The 21,072-nt window shown below is 36.6% G+C and overlaps 1 protein-coding gene across 1 annotated transcript in view; it reads left to right on the forward strand.

Annotated features, from left to right (window-relative positions):
- The window catches only part of nphp4 (nephronophthisis 4), a 163,441-nt gene that overhangs the window by 120,393 nt on the left and 21,976 nt on the right, over positions 1-21,072 (forward strand). Inside the window, exons 13-17 of the mRNA XM_016559763.1 lie at positions 288-436; positions 3,621-3,812; positions 6,510-6,700; positions 12,977-13,137; positions 14,944-15,124. Of these exons, the coding sequence (XP_016415249.1) occupies positions 288-436; positions 3,621-3,812; positions 6,510-6,700; positions 12,977-13,137; positions 14,944-15,124 (874 nt within the window). The remainder of the gene's footprint in view (positions 1-287; positions 437-3,620; positions 3,813-6,509; positions 6,701-12,976; positions 13,138-14,943; positions 15,125-21,072) is intronic.

Consider the following 21,072-nt stretch of genomic DNA (forward strand, 5'->3'; position numbering starts at 1 on the left):
CTTTGTTGTCTTGACATTCTCATCTGCTTCCTAAACATCTGTCCTTACCCTCGAATATGGATTTTTTGTTTGCACATTTTAGGAGGTTCTTTTTAGATTTGCTGATGAAATATTCTCAGTATTTTTCAGAGTCCTCACAGAGAGAGATAATTGTAGACTGAAAATGTATGAGCTAAAACTTCATCACAGCCTCTGGGGTTTTTTATACTGAACTTAAGTCCAAAATGACTTTTGAATTTGTCTGTTTTTCTCTCTTTCTGCCTGTGTGCTGGATTAAACTGAATCAGGAGCGTCCAGTTGCCAGCAGCATAGCTCATCTGGAGCTGAGTGTGCAGGAGAGAGAGGGAAACAGAAGTGAGGAAGAGGATGAGATGCAGGAGCTGACCTTCGCTCCAGTACACGCCCCTGTCATCACCCTCGGAACACACGCTGCTGGGTGAGAACCAGACAGACATACATGATGATAATATGCTCATAGTTCTGACATCATTAACCAAAATGATAGATGAATGAAGATGGTAGATGATGGATGGATGGATACATGAATAGACAGACAGATAGATAGACAGATAGACAGACTTTATATATATATATATATATATATAACTCGCAATTGTGAGAAGAAAAGTTTGAATTGTAAGATATGAAAAGTCTATATATATATATATATGGAATTTATAGGCTGTATATAAAGTCTATTTATTTGTGTTTTGAGTATGTATACATAATACATTGAACTATTTCTTTTCAAAAGAGTGAGGAAAATCCTTTTTTCCATGATATATCCTCTTTAGAACATTACTCTATATCCCCATCATGCATGAATTTGCTGCTTTCTCTAATGCCAGTTTCTCTCTCAATATCCCTCTCTGTTGCCATTGTTCCATTTTCAAGACACCAGCACATTTGTTTATGTCATGTTTATTTTAGCTGAAGTATTTCGGGGCCCTGTCTATTTTTATATGTGGGCTTGTGCTGTCCTTTAAAAGTGGCAACAGTTCTGCTGAAGCTGTTAGTTGAGATGGCCATTTAAAGTCTGTCGGAGTTAGGGATGGAACGATTACCGGTTTCACGATAAATCACGATAAAATGCCCTGACGGTTAGTATTACATACATGATGATAATATGCTCATAGTTCTGACATCATTAACCAAAATGATAGATGAATGAAGATGGTAGATGATGGATGGATGGATACATGAATAGACAGACAGATAGATAGACAGATAGACAGACTTTATATATATATATATATATATCCCTAGTCGGAGTGCAGAGTTGTCATTCAGGAGCTGTTTGGTGTCTGTTCATCTTCATCATCTGATTCTGACCAAAGACATACATTATTTACATCTGGCCCTGCAGATTCACAAAGCACAAGGAACCGAATTGTGTCACATGAAACTTTATTTAAAATAAGAACTCTAGTTTGAGTCAGTTGTCATATCTGATTGAGACCTTTGAAATTAAAATTGAAGTCTAAATACTAAGCTAGCTGGAATGAATTAAGTTCTTACATTCTACTGCAGGTGAATTCAAATGATATTTTTTTCTATGTGAGGGACCTTAATTTGGTTAGATTTGTATGCCTGTGTTTTATGAAGAGCTCAGACTATCACAGACAAGGACAGAAGTTCTTTTGACTTCCCTGAGACATTGTGACAAAACATTTACATAATACATATCTTGTCTCTTGTTCTAAGGGTTTTAAATGAGTTGCAGGTAATGAGTCCAATTCCCTGAAGTCTGTTGTCATTATGAGAAGCCAAATGTCATTAAAGATGCAGTTTTGAGATCAAGTTTGTAATAACTAGAACATAAAAGGCCTTTAGATATGATAATTTTATTTATTTATTTAATAATTACATTTTTAATTAATTTAATCATGCCCACTTAACTCAATTATGGTATGAATTGCTGTGGACTCTATGGGCCAGTTATAGGATAATGTTCAATAATAAATTAAATTGAATTAAAATGTAATTTAAAAAAATATATTTATAAAATACATGCGCACATACATAAATAAATAAAGCCCATTTTATAATGTTTATTCAGTAATTTTGTCCGCCACAATAATGTTTTGAATTATCTTCATTTGGGGGCTTTTCTCAGCAAATATTGATAGTGCTGATTAACCATGATTTGTATTAATCAGCTTATCATGTAATTCAATATTTTTAATTTAGTATACCGATTATGCATTAATAATGCATACAAATAAAGTTAAAAAAAATGATTACCAAAACGAGAAGATTGTGTCTTTTTTAGTCTCTGTCTGCCTTTACCTTTGTTATGTCTCTCTTCTTTCTCTTTCAGTCTTAATCTTTTTTTTTTTTTTCTCGCTATATCCTGGCAAAAATATATTGGGCAGGCGAGTGTGAAAATAATAAACAAGGCTTATTAATGTGTAATTCAGCAGAAAATGACCATGATCCATAGGTAATATTATATTCCTCTTTGTCTGTGGTAATTAAAAGCCTGGTATAAGTGTAGGCTTAATTACTGTGTCTCCTAATTAGTTGTGAGTCACTGGAAGAACACATTAAAGTCCTGCTGTTGTTAAGCTCACATATATTTTTGCTTTTCTTATTGTTGGAAAAGGGCTTCGTACAGCTTCAGTACAGGGTCAAATATTTTTACTGAGGAGCCATATTGATCATAGAGGGTGTATAAACAGGGAGGGTGAAATGTTTTACATATATTTATTTTGATTTTAAGATTATTACAATGAAACATTTTTTGTTTGGAATAATATGCATATTTTATTAAATCATAATAAGACTTGCACTAAGTAAACAGTCCATTTTGATATCATATTGACTTTTATTTTCCTTATTCAGATTTCCCATATTCTACCTGAGTTCAGCAGTAGATATAAGCTCTAGCAATGGAACTCTAAGGCTGTATTGTGTTCTCAGATCTGTACTGACAGCAGGCAGATTGTAGTTCTGCATTGTTAAATAAACTACACATATATATGAAAAAAATCCACCTGTGCTGTAAAATTCTGTGCAACAGCTGTTATACCACCCACGTTTTATTGTATTTGCTCTGTTTTGCTTTCTCTTGGTGCGATTTTCTTTCTATGTCTAACAGAATATATTTCAAGTGCTTTTATCTGCAAGCATGCAATTCTTTCAGGAAAGAAGTCATTTATGGAGTTCTTAAGAAAGTGGTGCTTGATATAAGCCTCATAAAACCATGGATGATATCTCATGTGTGAGATGCCATTTAAGATATCACAGCGGGACATATTACAGATCACTCCAGATGATTTCATTGTAGCTCTGACATTTGACACAGTTGTACATGTGAAATACTGTGACGACATATGGAATGTATCTGATAGCGCACAGTAGGCTGCCACATCTGTTTACTGATCTGTGTCCTGTGTTGTCTTGACAGCATTTGGCAGTTCATGCGCTTCAGGTATAGTACTGTAACTAAAAATCTGTGTCGCACACAGAACTGAATAAGACACAGTATGGCAGATGTTCAGTAACAAAATGCTTAGGTAATTGGAGAAAGCTACATTATCATTGCAAATGTCATGAAATTGTATGGCAGCCAGGTTTTTTTTTTTTTTTTAACTGCATGTGTGATTTGTCTATCTCAGCTCCTCCAGATCAACCTCCCGGAGATCTTTGGCACAGCTCTTCTCCTCTGGTTTTCCTCAGATCCTGGACATTCAGAACCAGGTGGCCGAGGTTCTGGATCCTTCTGAGCCTGTGAACTTTAACCCCCAGAGAGAAGAAGCAGATCCTCTGCAGGCCAACACTCTCATTATTCAGTTCTTGGCTTTTACCAGGTAATTCTGAATGTCGGCCATAGCAACACTGGTTGCATTTTATAGTTTGCAATCTTATTTTTTGTTCTAATGTGTTCTTTTCCAAGGTGTTTTTTCTGTATGACTTATATATTTATGTATCTACGGTAATACTCTGCTTTTATCTGTGGGCATTAAAATCAGCATTTAAAAAATAATTTTCTGCATCTTTTCACTCAAAAATTGTTAACTAAAAAGGTTTTATGCTTGTTGAACACACTGTCACAGGTTACTTCCTTGCATGCAATCTATTTAAATTGTAGACGTGTCTGGAATAACACAGACATATTGGAAATTAATGTGAATGTTATTTAATTTGTTCTAACATCATCCATCTGGAATAATGTTGTTTAAGTACTCTACTAAATTAAATCGTTTATTTCAATTGGTTATTTGTGTATTCCAGGAAAAGCTGTTCATAGCAATGGGAAAAAGGCCAAAAATTGCATTGAAAATGTATAATGATATTAAGAAGTAATATAATATATTAGAATTTTTAATAGTGAATTACAAAATGCCTTTATCTGCTTAAAAAGATTAAAAAGAAGCAGGTTTGTTATAGAGCAGTATGTTCTAGTCTACAGCCTTTACGAGCAGTGCTGAAACACTAGCTATAAAACAGGAGATGTCAGATCCTTTATTTCAATAGTAATGCAGCTCTTCAAGTGTTGGTTCAGGGCCAATAATCTATCCCTCCACTTTTAATTCATTCTGCTGAGGATGGAGACGAACTCTTCACACTGCCCTGATAGCTCTCAAATGTCACCTTGGACTCTGGTTAATTCATTTATATCCTTTCATTTAATTATTTATATCATTTGTTTATCCTCTTGTTGATGTAACGGCAGCCTGGGTTTCTAAACCCATGTTGGCTTTTAAACCTTCAGGTTTGACTGACTAAACCCATCGCCCCTGAGCTCCTGGTGTTGAATGAAGTTGTTTCTTCAGGTGTGGAGCAGTTCAGTGATGGATGATTATTGCTTACATAAAATGCAGTGGACCATTACTGGATAATTAAATTGATTTAAAATATGATGTTTTTAAGGAAGTAACTTCTCCCCAAAAGTCCTGCTTCAACAAATCACAAATAACTGGAATGAAAAAAAAATAAAATTATAGATTTTTCTCTACTGTGAAGGAGCCACAGTGCAATGAATTTGCAAGGAAGTTATTGATTTTGCTTTCAGGAAATGCTGAAGCTCCACATGATTAAATGGGAAGTTTTGTTTTATGATTGACCTGCTCTTTCTGACTTCAAAAATCTTTGAAGCTTTTCAAGCTCTAGCACAAGGATACTGTTTTATTGTTTTTAATTAAATTAATTAGGTTTCAGTCTGGCAGTTATTCTTTAATAACATTTATTAATATTATTATTAACTTTATTATTATTATTAACTTATAGCATTAACTTTATTAATGTTAGTGTTAGAATGGTTAATGATTGCATGTTAGTTTTAGGTTTAGGGTTATACATTTTTTCCCCATTTTATTTATTTATTTATTTATTTGTTTATTATTTTTAGGTTCACGTTTTGTTTTTGTTTCGCCAAAAAGTTATTATTAATTTGTTTTGCATTTAAATACATTAAATACATCATCTGACTAATGTCAGAAGTATGGAAAGGCCCTTTTTTGCAGTGAGTTTTAATAAATGGAAGGAATTTTTAGTTTTGAAAGTTACAGTATGCTTTCATAGTTCAATAAACTTCTTCATCTAAAAAAGATCAAGGACATTTTGATTCCTTGGGATATGACCTCTGTTTTAAAAAAAAAAGTTTAAATTACACTGAACAAAATTATAAACGCAACACTTTTGTTTTTGCCCCCATTTTTCATGAGCTGAACTCAAAGATCTAAGACTTTTTCTATGTACACAAAAGGCCTATTTCTCTCAAATATTGTTCACAAATCTGTCTAAATCTGTGTTAGTGAGCACTTCTCCTTTGCCAAGATAATCCATCCACCTCACAGGTGAGGCATATCAAGATGCTGATTAGACAACATGATTATTGCACAGGTGTGCCTTAAGCTGCCCACAATAAAAGGCCACTCTAAAATGTGAGCCTAAGGCACACCTGTGCAATAATAATGCTGTCTAATCAGCATCTTGATATGCCACACCTGTGAGGTGGATGGATTATCTCGGCAAAGGAGAAGTGCTCACTAACACAGATTTAGACAGATTTGTGAACAATATTTGAGAGAAATAGGCCTTTTGTGTACATAGAAAAAGTCTTAGATCTTTGAGTTCAGCTCATGAAAAATGGGGGCAAAAACAAAAGTGTTGCGTTTATAATTTTGTTCAGCGTAGTTACTATTGATCTGGTGGAAAGCATTTGGAAAGTGGTGGAATAAGTTTGTTATGGTGTGACTCAGACAGATTCTTCATCATAGAGTGCCTTGAACTGACTTTCCATTATTGCATCGCTGATACTGGTTCTTTATGAAAGAGTCACTCACACTGGCTCTTTATCATCGAGTCACTGAGATTTGCTCGTCATTGTGAAGTCACTCAGATTGATTCTTCATAACAAACCGCCACCAAAGGACTCCGAATATTATCTCTTTTAAATCATTTGCAATGTCCTCACAGATCCAGTTGTATCTCAATGAATGTCATCATTGCTTTTCAATTATGCCACATTCCCCAATGCCAATCAGTTGTCTGTCTCTCCCTAGGGTCCCTCAAGCTGGTGTGAATTCAGACTGGCCCAGCACTGTCCATTTCACCTTCCAGCTTTACCGCTTCCCCCCTGTCACCACAGAGCGTCTGAAGCTGCTTGACCTGGAAAGGAACAGCAAGCTGAAATCCAACTCTGATTACCCCTGTGTCCTCTCTGTTATCAACAAGGATGGCACACTTAGCTCTGGTATGATTACCATTCTCCTACGAATGCTTTATGATTCTCTTCAGCACTCCACAACATGTTTATTTCATTTGAATAATCGGTTGTCTTTTTTTAGAAGCATCCTTGAAAGCAAATGTGTATTTATAGCACTCCTCAAAATCGCCAGTATCACTTTTTTTGTTCTATTGAATTCGATCAATGTCTGTGTAAAACTTTATAGCCGTTTTTAACCGCAACGCATGCAGTGTTTTAGTGAATAAAGCTCTAAAAAATTAGCAATTACAGTTTTTACGGCTCTTGGCTGAAGTCCAGTAATTGCTTTTAAGAAGGAGTGTAGAAGCGGCGTGACTTTGTGATGAACTTGGTCATGCTGAGAAAACAGTTTTGGCTCTGTTGGTTCATACGGCTGCCAAAAATACTTATTACCTGCCCCTGATGTGAGTTATTTTTATCAATAGTTTCTCACAGACTGGCAAAAGCCGATATTTCAAAGCACCTTAAAATGTTGAGCTAAGAGCACTTCAAATACACTTTTCCCACTGCCGGAGTGGGGCTTTTTGCTCTCATGTTATACCATGAAAATCTTGGCTAAAGCTCATTGCCTTGATTTATTTGTGTTGCAAGCAACATCTTGCCTGAACAAAACTCCCACTATGAGGTAAAACTGTAGCTGTACAGTGATCTCACCAGCTGTTGCGTTGAAATGGCCTTTACTGATTGGCTAGTTAAAGTATCCGATGTCTGTCTCATGATGAGTAGGCAGCCTCTCATTTGCCTACAGCGACCAGCTAAGAAGAATGAAGGAATAGACCAGTGGTTCTCAACCTTTTTTACTCCAAGGCCCCCGTCTCACTGCAGATATTCTTTACAACTTAAAAGTGCTTAAAAGTATTTAAAGCTCAGTTATACAGTAACTTCAACAAATAAGTACAAGTCAACCTGCCATACCGAACAAGACCACAGGGAGATGCCAAATCTAATCTATAGACAAATCCAAATTGTTAAACACACCAAAATACAAATGAAAAATTAAAACATTCTGAATGTGTGAAAACTCAGCGATCTAAAGGCGGGTCAACGTCATCAGTGAATAGTTCCTCTGTCAGAACAAGCAATTGTGTCTGTGTTTGGAGCGTCTGCTGCCCATATGTACATAAACACCACTGATCCTCACAAACTGCTCCAAAACACGCTTCTTTGTGAGTTTTCGGATATATACGGATCCATTCAGAATTATTAAACAGAGCAAAACACAAATTAAAAAAGCAAATAAAAACATTCTTAATTTCTTTGTTTACATATTAATAATAACGGACTGACGTGTCTAATAGTGTATGATTGCGTAATCATCTTTACCTCCATTACAATCATCATCCATCTAAACTTTACTGGTGAGATACTGGTTTGCTTTATTCAGCGCAAACAGACTAGTCCTGACTACATATTTCTTATTAATAGAGGTATGTTTGTTCCCACCAATCGCTGCACAAGTTTATGTATGATGACGAAAGCACGTTAGTGCTAGCCCTCCCGGAACTCATACCCAGATAGCACACGTATGTCTGCAAGATGTCTGTTAAAGATCTCTTCATCTGGAAAGCATCTGCTGTGTACAAACATCTGATAGACGTCTCTAAGGTGTCAGTTTTACATACATTCTAAATCATAAACATCTTAAAGACATTTTCTAAACGTCTATTTGACATCTAATAGGAAACGACCTATAGACGTATTGCAGATGAGCAAACACTAAAAAATACATCTTGCAGATGTAAATGCAGACGTCAGATAGACATCTCCGTGATGTACGTGTGCTATCAGGGATAGAGATTGCATTGTGGTGCCTGCAGTTCGAAAAAAAAAAAAAAATCTTTGTATGGAAGTCTATGAGAACAGTTTGGGCGATTCTTGGCCAAAGTGACTTGATGATGATTGAACTATATATCCAGAGGCAGAACAAACAGTCTAGAACAGTGACACAGCTGTGGTTGAATGTGAAAAATCCCTCCCTTTCGCACTCGTCGCCCTAATGAAGAAACTGCCCCTGTACTGAACTGTTTTCAACAAAAATATGATGTTATAGAGATCAGTGCGCCAAGAGCGCACGTACACAGTTTGTTTACGCATCAATAATAACGGATACACGCGTGCCTAATGTACGATTTACTAGCACGACACTGGCTTGCATTATCCAGCCGAGAGATGTAGTTTGCGTATCTTATGCTCATGCAGTGGTCGGTGTTTTGAGCCGCCGTTCATTCTGTATTTCACAGTTTGATGAGAAAGGGCTTGAGCTGCTCCAAAACACAGAATATCACAGATTACTTAATTAATATGTTCATATTTAACATATTAATCATACAATTTGTTAACTGAATATACTTTAATTTTAAGTTATTTCGCTCCTCACCCCCAGTTAAGAACCACTGAAATAGACGATAGAGATAGAACAAAGGTTGAAGAGTTAGATAGAGTGGTGGAGAACAGAAGAAATTATGAGAGAGTGATAGAGTGCGAGAGCATGACGAAGAGATGCAGGGGTAAAAGAGGATCAGCTCTAAGAGTCTGCTTTCAGCCTTTTTATTTCAGAAGAGATGTAATATCATACATAAGGAATACATCTAACGTGAGTGTGCAAGCACTGTCCTCACAGTCAGCCCTGTAAGACGGGAGACTCCAACCATTTTCAGGCTAAGGACCACTTGGTGAAAATAAAGACAGAGCAGGATCCCCATTACATATTGTATAAAACTGAGTGTTACATTTTAAACCTGGTCTAGAATAGCGTGTATCAGGGTTGTGCAAATCTGTCTGTCTGTCTATCTATCTGTCTGCCTGTCTGTCTATCTATCAGTCTATTTATTGATCTGTCTGTTGGTCAGTCTGTATCTATCTATCTATCTATCTATCTATCCATCTATCCATCTATCTATCTATCTGTCTGTCTGTCTGTCTGTCTGTCTATAGATTGCACTTCTGCATACTGTTTGCTACTTCAATTGAAATTAAATTAAAATTCAGCAATTTAATCAAATTTGAAAAGGTATTTAATTTAATTCTAAATGGCGCACAACCCTGATGCATATGTGACCCTGGACCACAAAACCAGTCATAAGGGCAATTTTTAGTAATTGCGATTTATACATCATCAGAAAGCTGAATAAATAAGCTTTGTATGGTTTGTTAGGATAGGACAATATTTGGCCAAGATACAACTATTTGAAAATCTGAAATCTGAGGGTGCAAAAAAATCCTTAGTTCACCCAAAAATGAAAATTAGCCCATAAACTACTCACCCTCAAGGCATCCTAGGTGTATATGACTTTCTTCTTTCAGACGAATCCAGTCGGAGTTATATTAAAAATTGGGGGGTGAACAAAGGCCTCCTGTAGTGAATCGATGCGTTTTTTATTTCACTTCTTTTGGACTGATGCACTGTAACACCCGCTGACTGCCATTAAACAGCTTGCCTTGAGGGTGAGTAATTTATGGGCTAATTTTCATTTTTGGGTGAACTAACCCTTTAAGACTGGTTTTGTGGTCCAGGGTCACATATAGAACCACATTAAAGGGATAGTTCACCCAAAAATGAAAATTCTGTCATTAATTACTCACCCTCATGTCGTTTCAAACCCGTAAGACCTTCGTTCATCTTTGGAACACAAATTAAGATATTTTTGATTAAATGTGAGAGCTCTCAGACCCTGCATAGACAGCAAAGCAACTGTAATGTTCCCAGGTCCAGAAACGTAGTAAGGACATTGGTAAAACAGTCCATGTGACATCAGTGGCTCAACTACAGTTTTGCGAAGCTACGAGAATACTTTTTGAGCGCAAAGAAAACAAAAATAACATAATTTTTTCAACAATTCTTCTCCCCCGAGTTACGTCTTCCGCCATTTTAGAGAGTATCACAATGCTTACGCACGCTTTCCCCCAAGCGTAAATAACGCTGATTACGCAGATTACGTTCATGTGCGCGCTTTCTCCCCTGAACGTAAACAACGCTAATTACGTCGATTACGGTCTTGGATACTCTCCAAAATGGCAGAAGATGTAACTCGGGGGAGAAGAATTGTTAAATAAATTATGTTATTTTTGTTTTCTTTGCGCTATATGTATGTAATTTCTAACCAAAGCACAACAAAAGATAATTAAAACATAATGATTTAAAAACACTTTTAATTTGACATTATTACAAAGTGTGCTTTTTAGTAAATTTCTTACATTGTAACATTGAGAAATTACAATGTTGTGGTTTTACATACTATGTTCTGTGCTTACACTGCAAATAATAAAAAATAATTACCAATAATGTACAGTGTATATTGCATGTGGGAGAAACGATGAAACATTTACAGTAGCTTTTTTATCTTTGGTTGAACTTAGTTTTTTATTTTACTACATTTTATTTATTTATTCACAAAAAATAGTTTGAGATCAAATGATAATTATCTGGCACCTTAGGGGTTACAGACCCCCTGTTGAAGACCCCTGCTATAAGGCGTTAAAGCATTATGCCACAGTGCACTTAGCTCAGCCCTTAAACCCACCTCTGGCCCGACTATACAAGACAATGAGCCATACAGTACCATAAAGATTACAGGCTGAATGATGATGTTGTGCGGAAGACCTTTTGATGTCTGGAGGGAACATCTGTATCCTGTGGGATATGAGGCTGTTATTGTGCAATTACTGGTTGTTGCATAACATCTTCTCATACCAGATTCTCGGCTGAGCATTGCACTTCTCTCCAATGAAGAAATAATATTTTTGGCTCTCTGCCTGAAGTAGTACAATGTAAAAGCAACAGTCAGTTTAACATTTTGACTTCATTAAGCATTACGGTTGCATTTGCTTGTTTTGTTTTGCCATGAATCAAAATGCATCCAGGATTTGTTGTGTTCATTTGTGTTCAATTTTGACTGTGCTCAACCCGCTTGACCCCATCAATCAGGCTTCAAATCCAGTCGCTCCACTCAAACTGCTGTTGTTTTCATAACCTCACATCACTAGAGTGTCCCTGCTTAACTCTATACTATTTGTTCTGGATCTTTTGGCAGCATTTGACGCTACAAACAACAAACTATTGATCTCCTTAAAATGGTAGAAATGCTCATTTCTAGGTCAGTGCTTTTATCCTACCTGGATGCCAGTAAGTACCAAGTCAACTGGAAAGGCTTACACGCCTTACTCCACTGGAGTTCCACAGGGATTTGTGCTTGGACCTTTACCACTTTCTTTTTACACTAGATTACTCAGATCTAAGGCTGTATGTGCACACTTTAAGGAAGGATGCACTAAATTGAAAAGACATTTATAATGTTACAAAATATTTCAAATTTATAATGTTACAAAAGTTTTCAAATAAATGCTGTTCTTCAACACTTTATTAAGCAGCATAACCATTTTCAAGACGTAATAATACAAAGAAAGGTTTCTTGATTACCAAATCGGCATACTAGAGTGATTTCTAACTATATATACACAAAAAACCCCCCGCAAACTTGTGTATTAATTCTGTTAAGGTGGCCGAAGTGTCTGTTTAGTAGAAAAAAATGCTTTAACTTGGCCGCTAATCCTCATCCAGACTATGGACATGTCATGGTTTAACTACTGCACTTGCCTTTTTGCTAGTCTGTCAACATCTCCGCTATACATCAAACATGCTGCCTTGCACTTCTTTACTCTTTTTACACGTTCCTTCTTTTCTGGCCTACCAGCATCTGCCATACATCCCATCGAGCACATCACTGATGCTGCTTTACACTTCTTTACACTACTTTAAATCATTGCTCAGGCCTTACACATAAAGTATTGGTCCAGGACCTTCTCCAGCTTTGCATAAAAACATAAATGTAAATGCAGTGTTACCCAAGCATTTTCAGAACTGATTTCTGTCATCACTTTAGAAACAGGGAAACATGTGGGAACATACAGAAAACATCAGTGCCTGTGGCACTGCCAGTGTTTGATATTCATGACTGACAGGATGTGGCGCGTGCAAAAGGGATGGAGCTCAGAAATGTTTGTAAATTTCCCACACATCTCGCTTGGTGGCTAAACCGAGCTCAAAAGAGTGTTTGGTTTTTACATAAAAGTCCTTGATTGCTTGCTTCAGAGAATTGGACATTGCGTTTTCTCACCCACCTGAGATTTGTGTTAAAGATGGGTGATTTACTTCACTCTCATTCGAAATGGCCACTAAACCCATCCCTTTAATCACAAACCTTTTTTCTGTCTCTTGGTATTCATGTTTGTTCTTTCCTGTTGTACTTTTCTTTTCCTCTTACCCAGGTTGTCCTGGTCTGCAGTTGCAGTACCGAGTTGACCCGCAGTTCCTCAAGCCAGGCGAACGGGGCTGGTTCCTGCGATACCTGGCGCTTCACTCCCTGCAGATTGATGTCTGGGACAGTGAATCTTTAATGCTGATTGGCTCAGCTGCTGTGGAGCTGAAGGTAAAATGAACTTTTGCCCCACCAGCTAATAGTGGGAGAATTAAGGGAATTTCCCTGCCATAGATATTTTTAGCAGCCATGAAACTGCATTATGCATTGGAAAATGTCTGTCTGTCTATCATTTCAAGAGTTTGGAGTCAGTAAGATTTTTTTAAATTTATTAATTTATTTATTTAGAAATTAATAAGAAATTAATTATATTCATCATTGATGCAATAAACTAATCAAAAGTTCAATTCAATTCAATTCAAGTTTTATTTGTATAGCACATTTCATGATACAAATCGTTGCAAAGCAACTTTACAGAAAATTAAGTTAATTACATTTTAAAAAGTGACAGTAAAGACATTCATAATGTTATAAAATATTTCAATATTTTACAAAAAATGCTGTTCTTCTGAACTTTCTATTTATCAAAAAAATAGTATCACTATTTTCTCAAAAATATTAAGATGCACAACTGTTTTAAACAGTGATAATAATAAAGATTAAAGGGGTCATATGATGCGATTTCAATTTTTCCTTTCTCTTTGGAGTGTTACAAGCTCTTGGTGCATAAAGAAGATCTGTAAAGTTGCAAAGACTAAAGTCTCAAATCCAAAGAGATATTCTTTATAAAAGTTCAGAGGGATCATGTGACACTGAAGACTGGAGTAATGACTGCTGAAAAATCACAGGAATAAATTACATTTTAAACATATTAAAATAGAAAACAGTTATTTTAAATTGTAATAATATTTCACAATATTTCTGTTTTTGATATATTTTTTATCAAATATATGCAGCCTTCTTTCAGAAACATTTGAAAATCTTATCTACCCCAAACTTTTGAATGATACTGCATATTTTATGAAAGAACTCTATTTTCAGGATTTTCTTACAAAAAAAATGACATTATCTTACAGTCAAAACTGTCACAAAGTAATTAGTTACAAAGACATTTGCTCACTGAATAAGTTGACAGAATGCCAATAAAGGCATTTACATGACCTTACATGTTGTCAACATTTTTTCCATAAGGTCATGCATGTAAACATGCTCAAAAGACTCAAAGTACTGCATACCAGCAGTAATATTACAATAACCCAACTCGCCCCACATAAACCATAACAAAACATTACCACCCACCTCACATTCCTCTACTTGGCAACAGCCTTGCAAGTCCTCAACTTGCCATGTTGGTAATAACCCCACAAGCCATACACAGAATTTTGACACGGGTACAAATACTGCCCTCATTAATAGCCCAACAGAACTCACACAGCTGTTTCACTCAGACAGTCACCCTGCACATCGAAACCTTTCTGCGGTATTCATTATTTAGTGTGCTCAGATGGGAGTGTCATGTCGAAATTATGAAATATGCATGCCATACTTCAGGACACCTGCGTCTGTTAGATCCCGCCACCGCAGGTCTCTTGGCTAGAGCTCTCATCGATGACAGCTGTTGAATAAAGGTTAAAACAAAACAAGACCAGAAATAGATACAATCGCATCGACATAATTGGATTGTTCATCTTTAGCATGGATTCTGACCTTTTCAGAGTTAACAAAGGGTCCATTTAGGATTCAAACACAACCACAAGGTCGTCAGGCAGTGGCATTTGTCAGTAGCTTGTAACATATGTCTTAGTTGCTGGTTATTTATGTTTATCTTTTTGTTCTACATGGTTAGATCAATAAAATTGATTCAGGGGGCATGACAAATTGCCTTAATTTTTAGCACAATTTTTATAATTGATCACTCTCTATTTAAAAACTTACATCGACAGCTTTAATATTAGTATTTGACATTTGTTTCTGCAGCATATGCTGCGTCAAGGCCGTGCAGCCGTCCAGGTGAACCATGAGCTGGAAGTGATCACTACTGAGTACCTGCAGGATGCCAACTTTGCCAGCAGGCATGACAGCAAGCACAGCAGCACTCCAGCCATCAGTGTCTACACTACCGTAAAAGGAATTCTGCATCTGCGGCTTGGCAACATTGGTAAGGATTGTTTGCTAACCACCATAAATTAATGTCATTTTTAAGTAAAATACTTAAGAAAGCCGTTTGTAAGATTATTTCTCAGAAAAGTTTAAACATGGATTTGTGGCAATATCAACAATTTCTGTATTTGTCAAGGCTGTGTGCCATTCAGAGTTGAATTTAGAAAGCCTTTTAAATTACAGTTCAATTCTTGAATTTGAAGTGAGATAAACTAGAACTAGAATTGAAATTTTGTTTTGAATATTAGAAATCAGAAGTAAAATGAGTCATTTTTACCTAGGAAATTTTGAATGAAGACCTGACACAAAGCCTTATGGAAATTTTTTTTTTTTTTAAAGCTATACATGTAGATGATTGGATGGACTTATGGTTGGATGAATGGATAGATATGCTAGTGGTACAGAAATGATACACTTTGTTTTTAACATTCCTCTGAAAATTTGAACAAGAAATCAGCTTTCTGAGACATCACTATAGTGTAAGAAGCATCCGTCATTAGTTACCCTAACATCTGAGTTGTTTTCCACTCTGGAAATCCAAGCTGAATCAAAGCTATTCAGAGGCTGTCGTCATGTTTATCTGCTTAAGCTCTTTCTCAGAGGCCCAGTGAAAATGCAAGTGTTTCTTGCGAAATTACCCAAACAGTCAGATACCCATCGGCTTTCCTCTGTCTCTGGCTCTCAGCGGTCGGAATCAATTAACTCATCCACAACCCGCTCAAAAGCTGCTCAACACCGTATCTCAATCTGGGATTAATGCGTTGTCCATTTATTTGTTTGCTAATGAGTGGTCGCCATTAACAAGAGATCGAGGTTTACTCGCTCTCTAAGGCTTACTGAGATGTTTATCCTTTGAAAGCATCTCAGAGGATCAGCTAAGTCAAAGCAAAGACAATTACTGGTCAGAGTAATAAGGGATTGGGGGGGGGAAGACTTTTATTATGTACATTCAAATGTATTTTGAATGGCTTGAGTGGTCCGTTGAATACATTCAGTCAAGTTTTGATAAGATGGGGCGTCGCGAGTCTACCGCTCTGGGTAATGAGCACCGGATTGATGTCTTACTTCACGATCCCGCCCTGTTTCGACATTTTCTTCTCGGATAGGATGTGTCACATCATTGGGAATTAATGAAGCTCCGATGTATTTGGACTCGTGATGATTGGCGTCTTGTCATATGCGAAAACGCAATGGAAAAAGCTCTTAATGAAATCCTCTTTAATTAACTTCAGCTTGATGTGAAGAGACAAGTGAATAATTAAACAAACAGCGAATCCACATAAAAGAAACGGATAACTTAATTCGGCACTAATGGAACAGGTTAAACATCATCTCTGAATTCAGAGTGTTTCGGTGCATCTGTCAAAAGCTTCTCACAGTAGCAACAGGCTCTATCACATCCGGATTCTTTATGCCTTTATACCAAAGAGAGAGAGAGAGACGCAGGGCCAGATGGAGGGGAGAAAAGATTAGGATTTTATAATTCGCCTGCCTCTGGCCCCCACGCTGCTCATCTGCAAACGTTTGATAAGCATGACGAAGATTTCAGCAGAGAAGAAGAGAGATGGGGAACGGGAGAGAGGAAAACAAGGAAAGAAAATCGCATTTCCTCAACAATTTTTTTCCAAGCGAGTCCCCTATATCTGCTTTCATGGTGAAAATACAAAAAACAATGGTATACATTTGCAACGGGCCAATGTAGACTTCTGTCTATCTCCTCTAAAACAAAGCTACATTTAGAAGATAAGAGAAAGTGCTTCCTAATGGAAATCCTATCATGTGCTCCACTACAGATAAAAGAGCTCTATATGTGAATGACTTCCAAAGCTATAGAAAGGTATTCTCCAGGGTAAATAGGGGTCTAATGGAGGCATCTAAAAATAATTAAACGGCCAACCGGCAGGTGTAAAGTTATCAGACACACTGAGGAAGAACTGAATGATATTTCTGATGTTTTCAGGATTAAACTTGCTGAAGTTGTAGATGCTCAGCAGTCTTCTATGGGTTCGTTAGGCTGTAGGGCTCTCTTTTGTTCACAATATTGTACAAGATTGATTTGGGTTGTGTATGTATATGCATGAGAGGCTTTTTGGAAGTCTTTGGAACTCTTTGAAAAGTTTTGCGGGAGCTATGAACTTTTGCAATCTACTGTTTCTACACTGAACAAAATTATAAACGCAACACTTTCGTTTTTGCCCCCATTTTTCATGAGCTGAACTCAAAGATCTAAGACTTTTTCTATGTACACAAAAGGCCTATTTCTCTCAAATATTGTTCACAAATCTGTCTAAATCTGTGTTAGTGAGCACTTCTCCTTTGCCGAGATAATACATCCACCTCACAGGTGTGGCATATCAAGATGCTGATTAGACAGCATGATTATTGCACAGGTGTGCCTTAGGCTGGCCACAATAAAAGGCCACTCTAAAATGTGCGGTTTTACTGTATTGGGGGGTCCGGGGCGGGGTCCGAAAACCAGTCAGTATCTGGTGTGACCACCATTTGCCTCACGCAGTGCAACACATCTCATTCGCATAGAGTTGATCAGGTTGTTGATTGGAGCAAATTTTAACCAGATAACGAGACTACAAATCTTAAGATGTACGTTCTTTGAAATGGTCTTGTAGGATCTCTGTCTTCGAACGGACCCACTTACACTATTGAGTCACACATGAAACAATCACATTCCATTGAGACAAATTAGTTAATTTCATTACAGTCTTCTTTAATATTAATGCTGTTTTCTCTCAGAACAATCCAGCAAACCCTTCATTTGTTCAGCTAATGCTGATGTGATTTAATGCAGTATTTTGAATGTGAAACCGTATGTGAGGGATTTGTGCGAAATTGCTGTTATCTGCATAACTTGGTCATAAAACTTGTTCTGATCTTTAATTAAACAACAATATACTAACACAGTCTGCTTAAGCAACTAACACACAAACAATGAATAATTTTTATTTCCTTTCTTTTTTTTTACTAGCATGTTATATGTCATAGACACGTCAACAGAGATGTTAGCATGTTCCAAAGATGCCATAAAAGTATTTAACTGACACTCTTGGTTTCTTGAACTGTCCTTTTGCTCTCATCTTTGTAGGACGCCCACTCTTATGGAGAGTAGCAATGTTGCTGAACTTTTTCCATTTGTAGATAGTTTCTCTTACTGTGGACTGATGAACTTTGCAGCTTTTAGAGATATTTTTATAACCCTTTCCAACGTTATGCTTAATCTTAGGCGTTCTGAGATCTCATTTGCCTAGGGAAATGGTTCATACCTGGCAATGCTACTTGTGAATAGCAAACTTTGTGAGAGTGTTTTCTTTATATGGCAGCTGAGCTCTATCTCGTCTCATTGTTTGGACTTCAGGTTAACTGACTTCTGTCTCCAATTAGCTTTTATAGAAGTCATTAGCCTAAGGATTCACCCTTTTTTCCACCTTGCACTGCGAATGTTTACACTGTGTGTTCAGTAAAAGCATTAAAACGTATCATTATTTGAGTAGACTGTTTGTTTGCTCGTTGTTGTGTATAGATCACGTCAATTGACCAATTTATGCAGAAGTCCAAGGTAAATGCAGTTTCACATATGTTTGTCACTGTTAAATCTCTGACAATATATGTACATGCAGTGTGAGAGGGTACACAGGTCAGAAGGTGTAGTCTCCTTTGCATGATTTATTTATGTTTTATTAATTAGTGAATATTTAAATTGCATAAAAGTCATAAAGGTTAGTATTAATGTAAAAATTTGGAGCACATTCCCTACTGTTTTTCCTCTAACTTTAGCCTCCACTGAGAAATCTAATCCTGTCCGGGGTTGAATGCATCTCTGATTTAGTTCCCCCCCCTTTGCTTCTCCTCATTTACTTTGACCTTACTTGAATAGTCTGTAATTAAAGCTAAATTTCTCATTGTGCTGCCTGGAGCACCTTCATTATGCATTTAGATGGTTTTTTTTTCCCCCGCCAACTTTCTAAGTAAAGTTGGTGGATCAAGTGCTGCTGGCAACTTAAAACTAATAAAAACAGCCTGAACGTCTAATATAATCAGGTATGATATAAATAATATATATATATTTTTTTTTTTGATTTTCTCTTTATACTATTTTATGTAAGCATTTAATTGTAATAATTATTAATTTAATGTATATTTTATTTAATTTTATTTATTTTTATTTAATTTTTTACCCTGTTCTTGCCATGTCATAAAACAACCAAATTAAAATAAAATACAATTATCTCTCTTAATTATGTACACAGTGCGATATCACATATACAAGTTTTTTTTCATGATAAATAGTCACCTGTCACTGTCTGGGATCAAATATTATTCCTTGGTGTAACACATGCTCACTGAGTCACCATTTTTAAAACACTATAATGATCTTAAATTAAATGCTCTTCAGGTAAATGCTAAGTGGAAACATTTGTCTCTGGTTGTTTTCTAATTGACAAAAGAAGTGTGTGTTTAATGTGTAGACGTCTGTCTTATGTATCCCTCTATTACTATTTTCATTGACGTTTCATTCAATCACAGGATGTGCCCTGAAACACACACGCACACACTCCCACCTTCAATCACCCGTTCTGTGCCTGACCTGTGTCTCAGATTTGTAATTACAGCTTTCACCTGTCAGTAATCACAGGTAAAGCCCACTGAATGTTTGGGGCGGTTGGTGCTTGTTGTGAAACCCATGGGAGCAAAGCACTTACACTGCAGTTTAGACAATTTACTGCCTCTCAATGCACAGCAATCACAGTTGAGAGATAGAGAACAAGTAAGATAAGGGTCATTGGCCAAGGAGTATTCACCCACACCAACATTTCAGTTTTTCTGCATAAGTATTGTTTTTGTAGTTTTCTTTTTTACTCCTCCGCCTATTCTTCTATTTCTCCCTGTTTAACATTCCTGTCTGTCCTTTTTGACCACAGAACGTTTCTCATTGCAAGGCACCAATCAATGCATCTTTCTTTGTCACATTGTTATGGTCACCACTCACCATCAATTCAGCCAAATAACAACAGGGTCAGTCTCTCTGTGTGAAACAAGCAAAACAACCCAGTTGCAAGCAGAATAAACATATCTCTAATGGTAAATCTAACTCTTCGGCTGTCATTCTTAAGTCTGTCTTTGAGGGATGCTTTGCTTTACCTAATATTTCTCATACTGTGATCGGAGAAAGAAAGAAGGAAAATGCCGGCAGTGATCAGACTTATGAAGCCAATGCATCACCAGACAAAACAAAATAGGCTACGTATCTGGTATATATATATCTCTGAGATATGTATGTATTCATATGCTTATTTTCAGTTTACATTGTGGTTGTGACAAACTATAAGCTCATTCACCTTAAATGGAAAAAAAAATAATTATGACACTTAGGGCTGGGTATCGTTCAAAATTTTTCGATATCGATACCGATACCGATACCTTGACTTCGATACCGGTTCCTGAACGATACTTTTTTCGATACCAATTTTATGAAATCAATTTTAACAAGATTACATTATCTAAAAAAAAAACTTTGGTTTTATTTTTCAGCTTGTTGATGTTTATACAAACTCAAAGACTCATCTCCTGAGCCACTGCACAAAGGAACAAAATGTAAACAACACAATAAATCAGTGCAAAATAGTTTTAATAAAGCTCAAATAGTCTTCAGTTTACACATCTGTTAGGCTACATTTACACTACTTAGTGTTCGTTTTAAAACGCATAGCTCAGACAGAATCATGATTTCTATTAATTTTCCACTGATTTACTGATGAGCATTAGCAGCTTCCAGCGCGGTCTGCTTGTGTTCTCTCTTCCATGATCGCTGCTCTGACTCAGAGGTAATAACATATTTAATTTCAGCAACATTACATGGCCAAAACACACATTAGATGGCAGGTCCGGATTTACCAATTTTCGTGACGTTATTTGGTACAACACAGACCCTCC

Source organism: Sinocyclocheilus rhinocerous, unplaced genomic scaffold, assembly GCF_001515625.1.
Source record: "Sinocyclocheilus rhinocerous isolate Xijiao unplaced genomic scaffold, SAMN03320098_v1.1 scaffold558, whole genome shotgun sequence".
In the NCBI taxonomy this organism is placed as follows: domain Eukaryota; kingdom Metazoa; phylum Chordata; class Actinopteri; order Cypriniformes; family Cyprinidae; genus Sinocyclocheilus; species Sinocyclocheilus rhinocerous.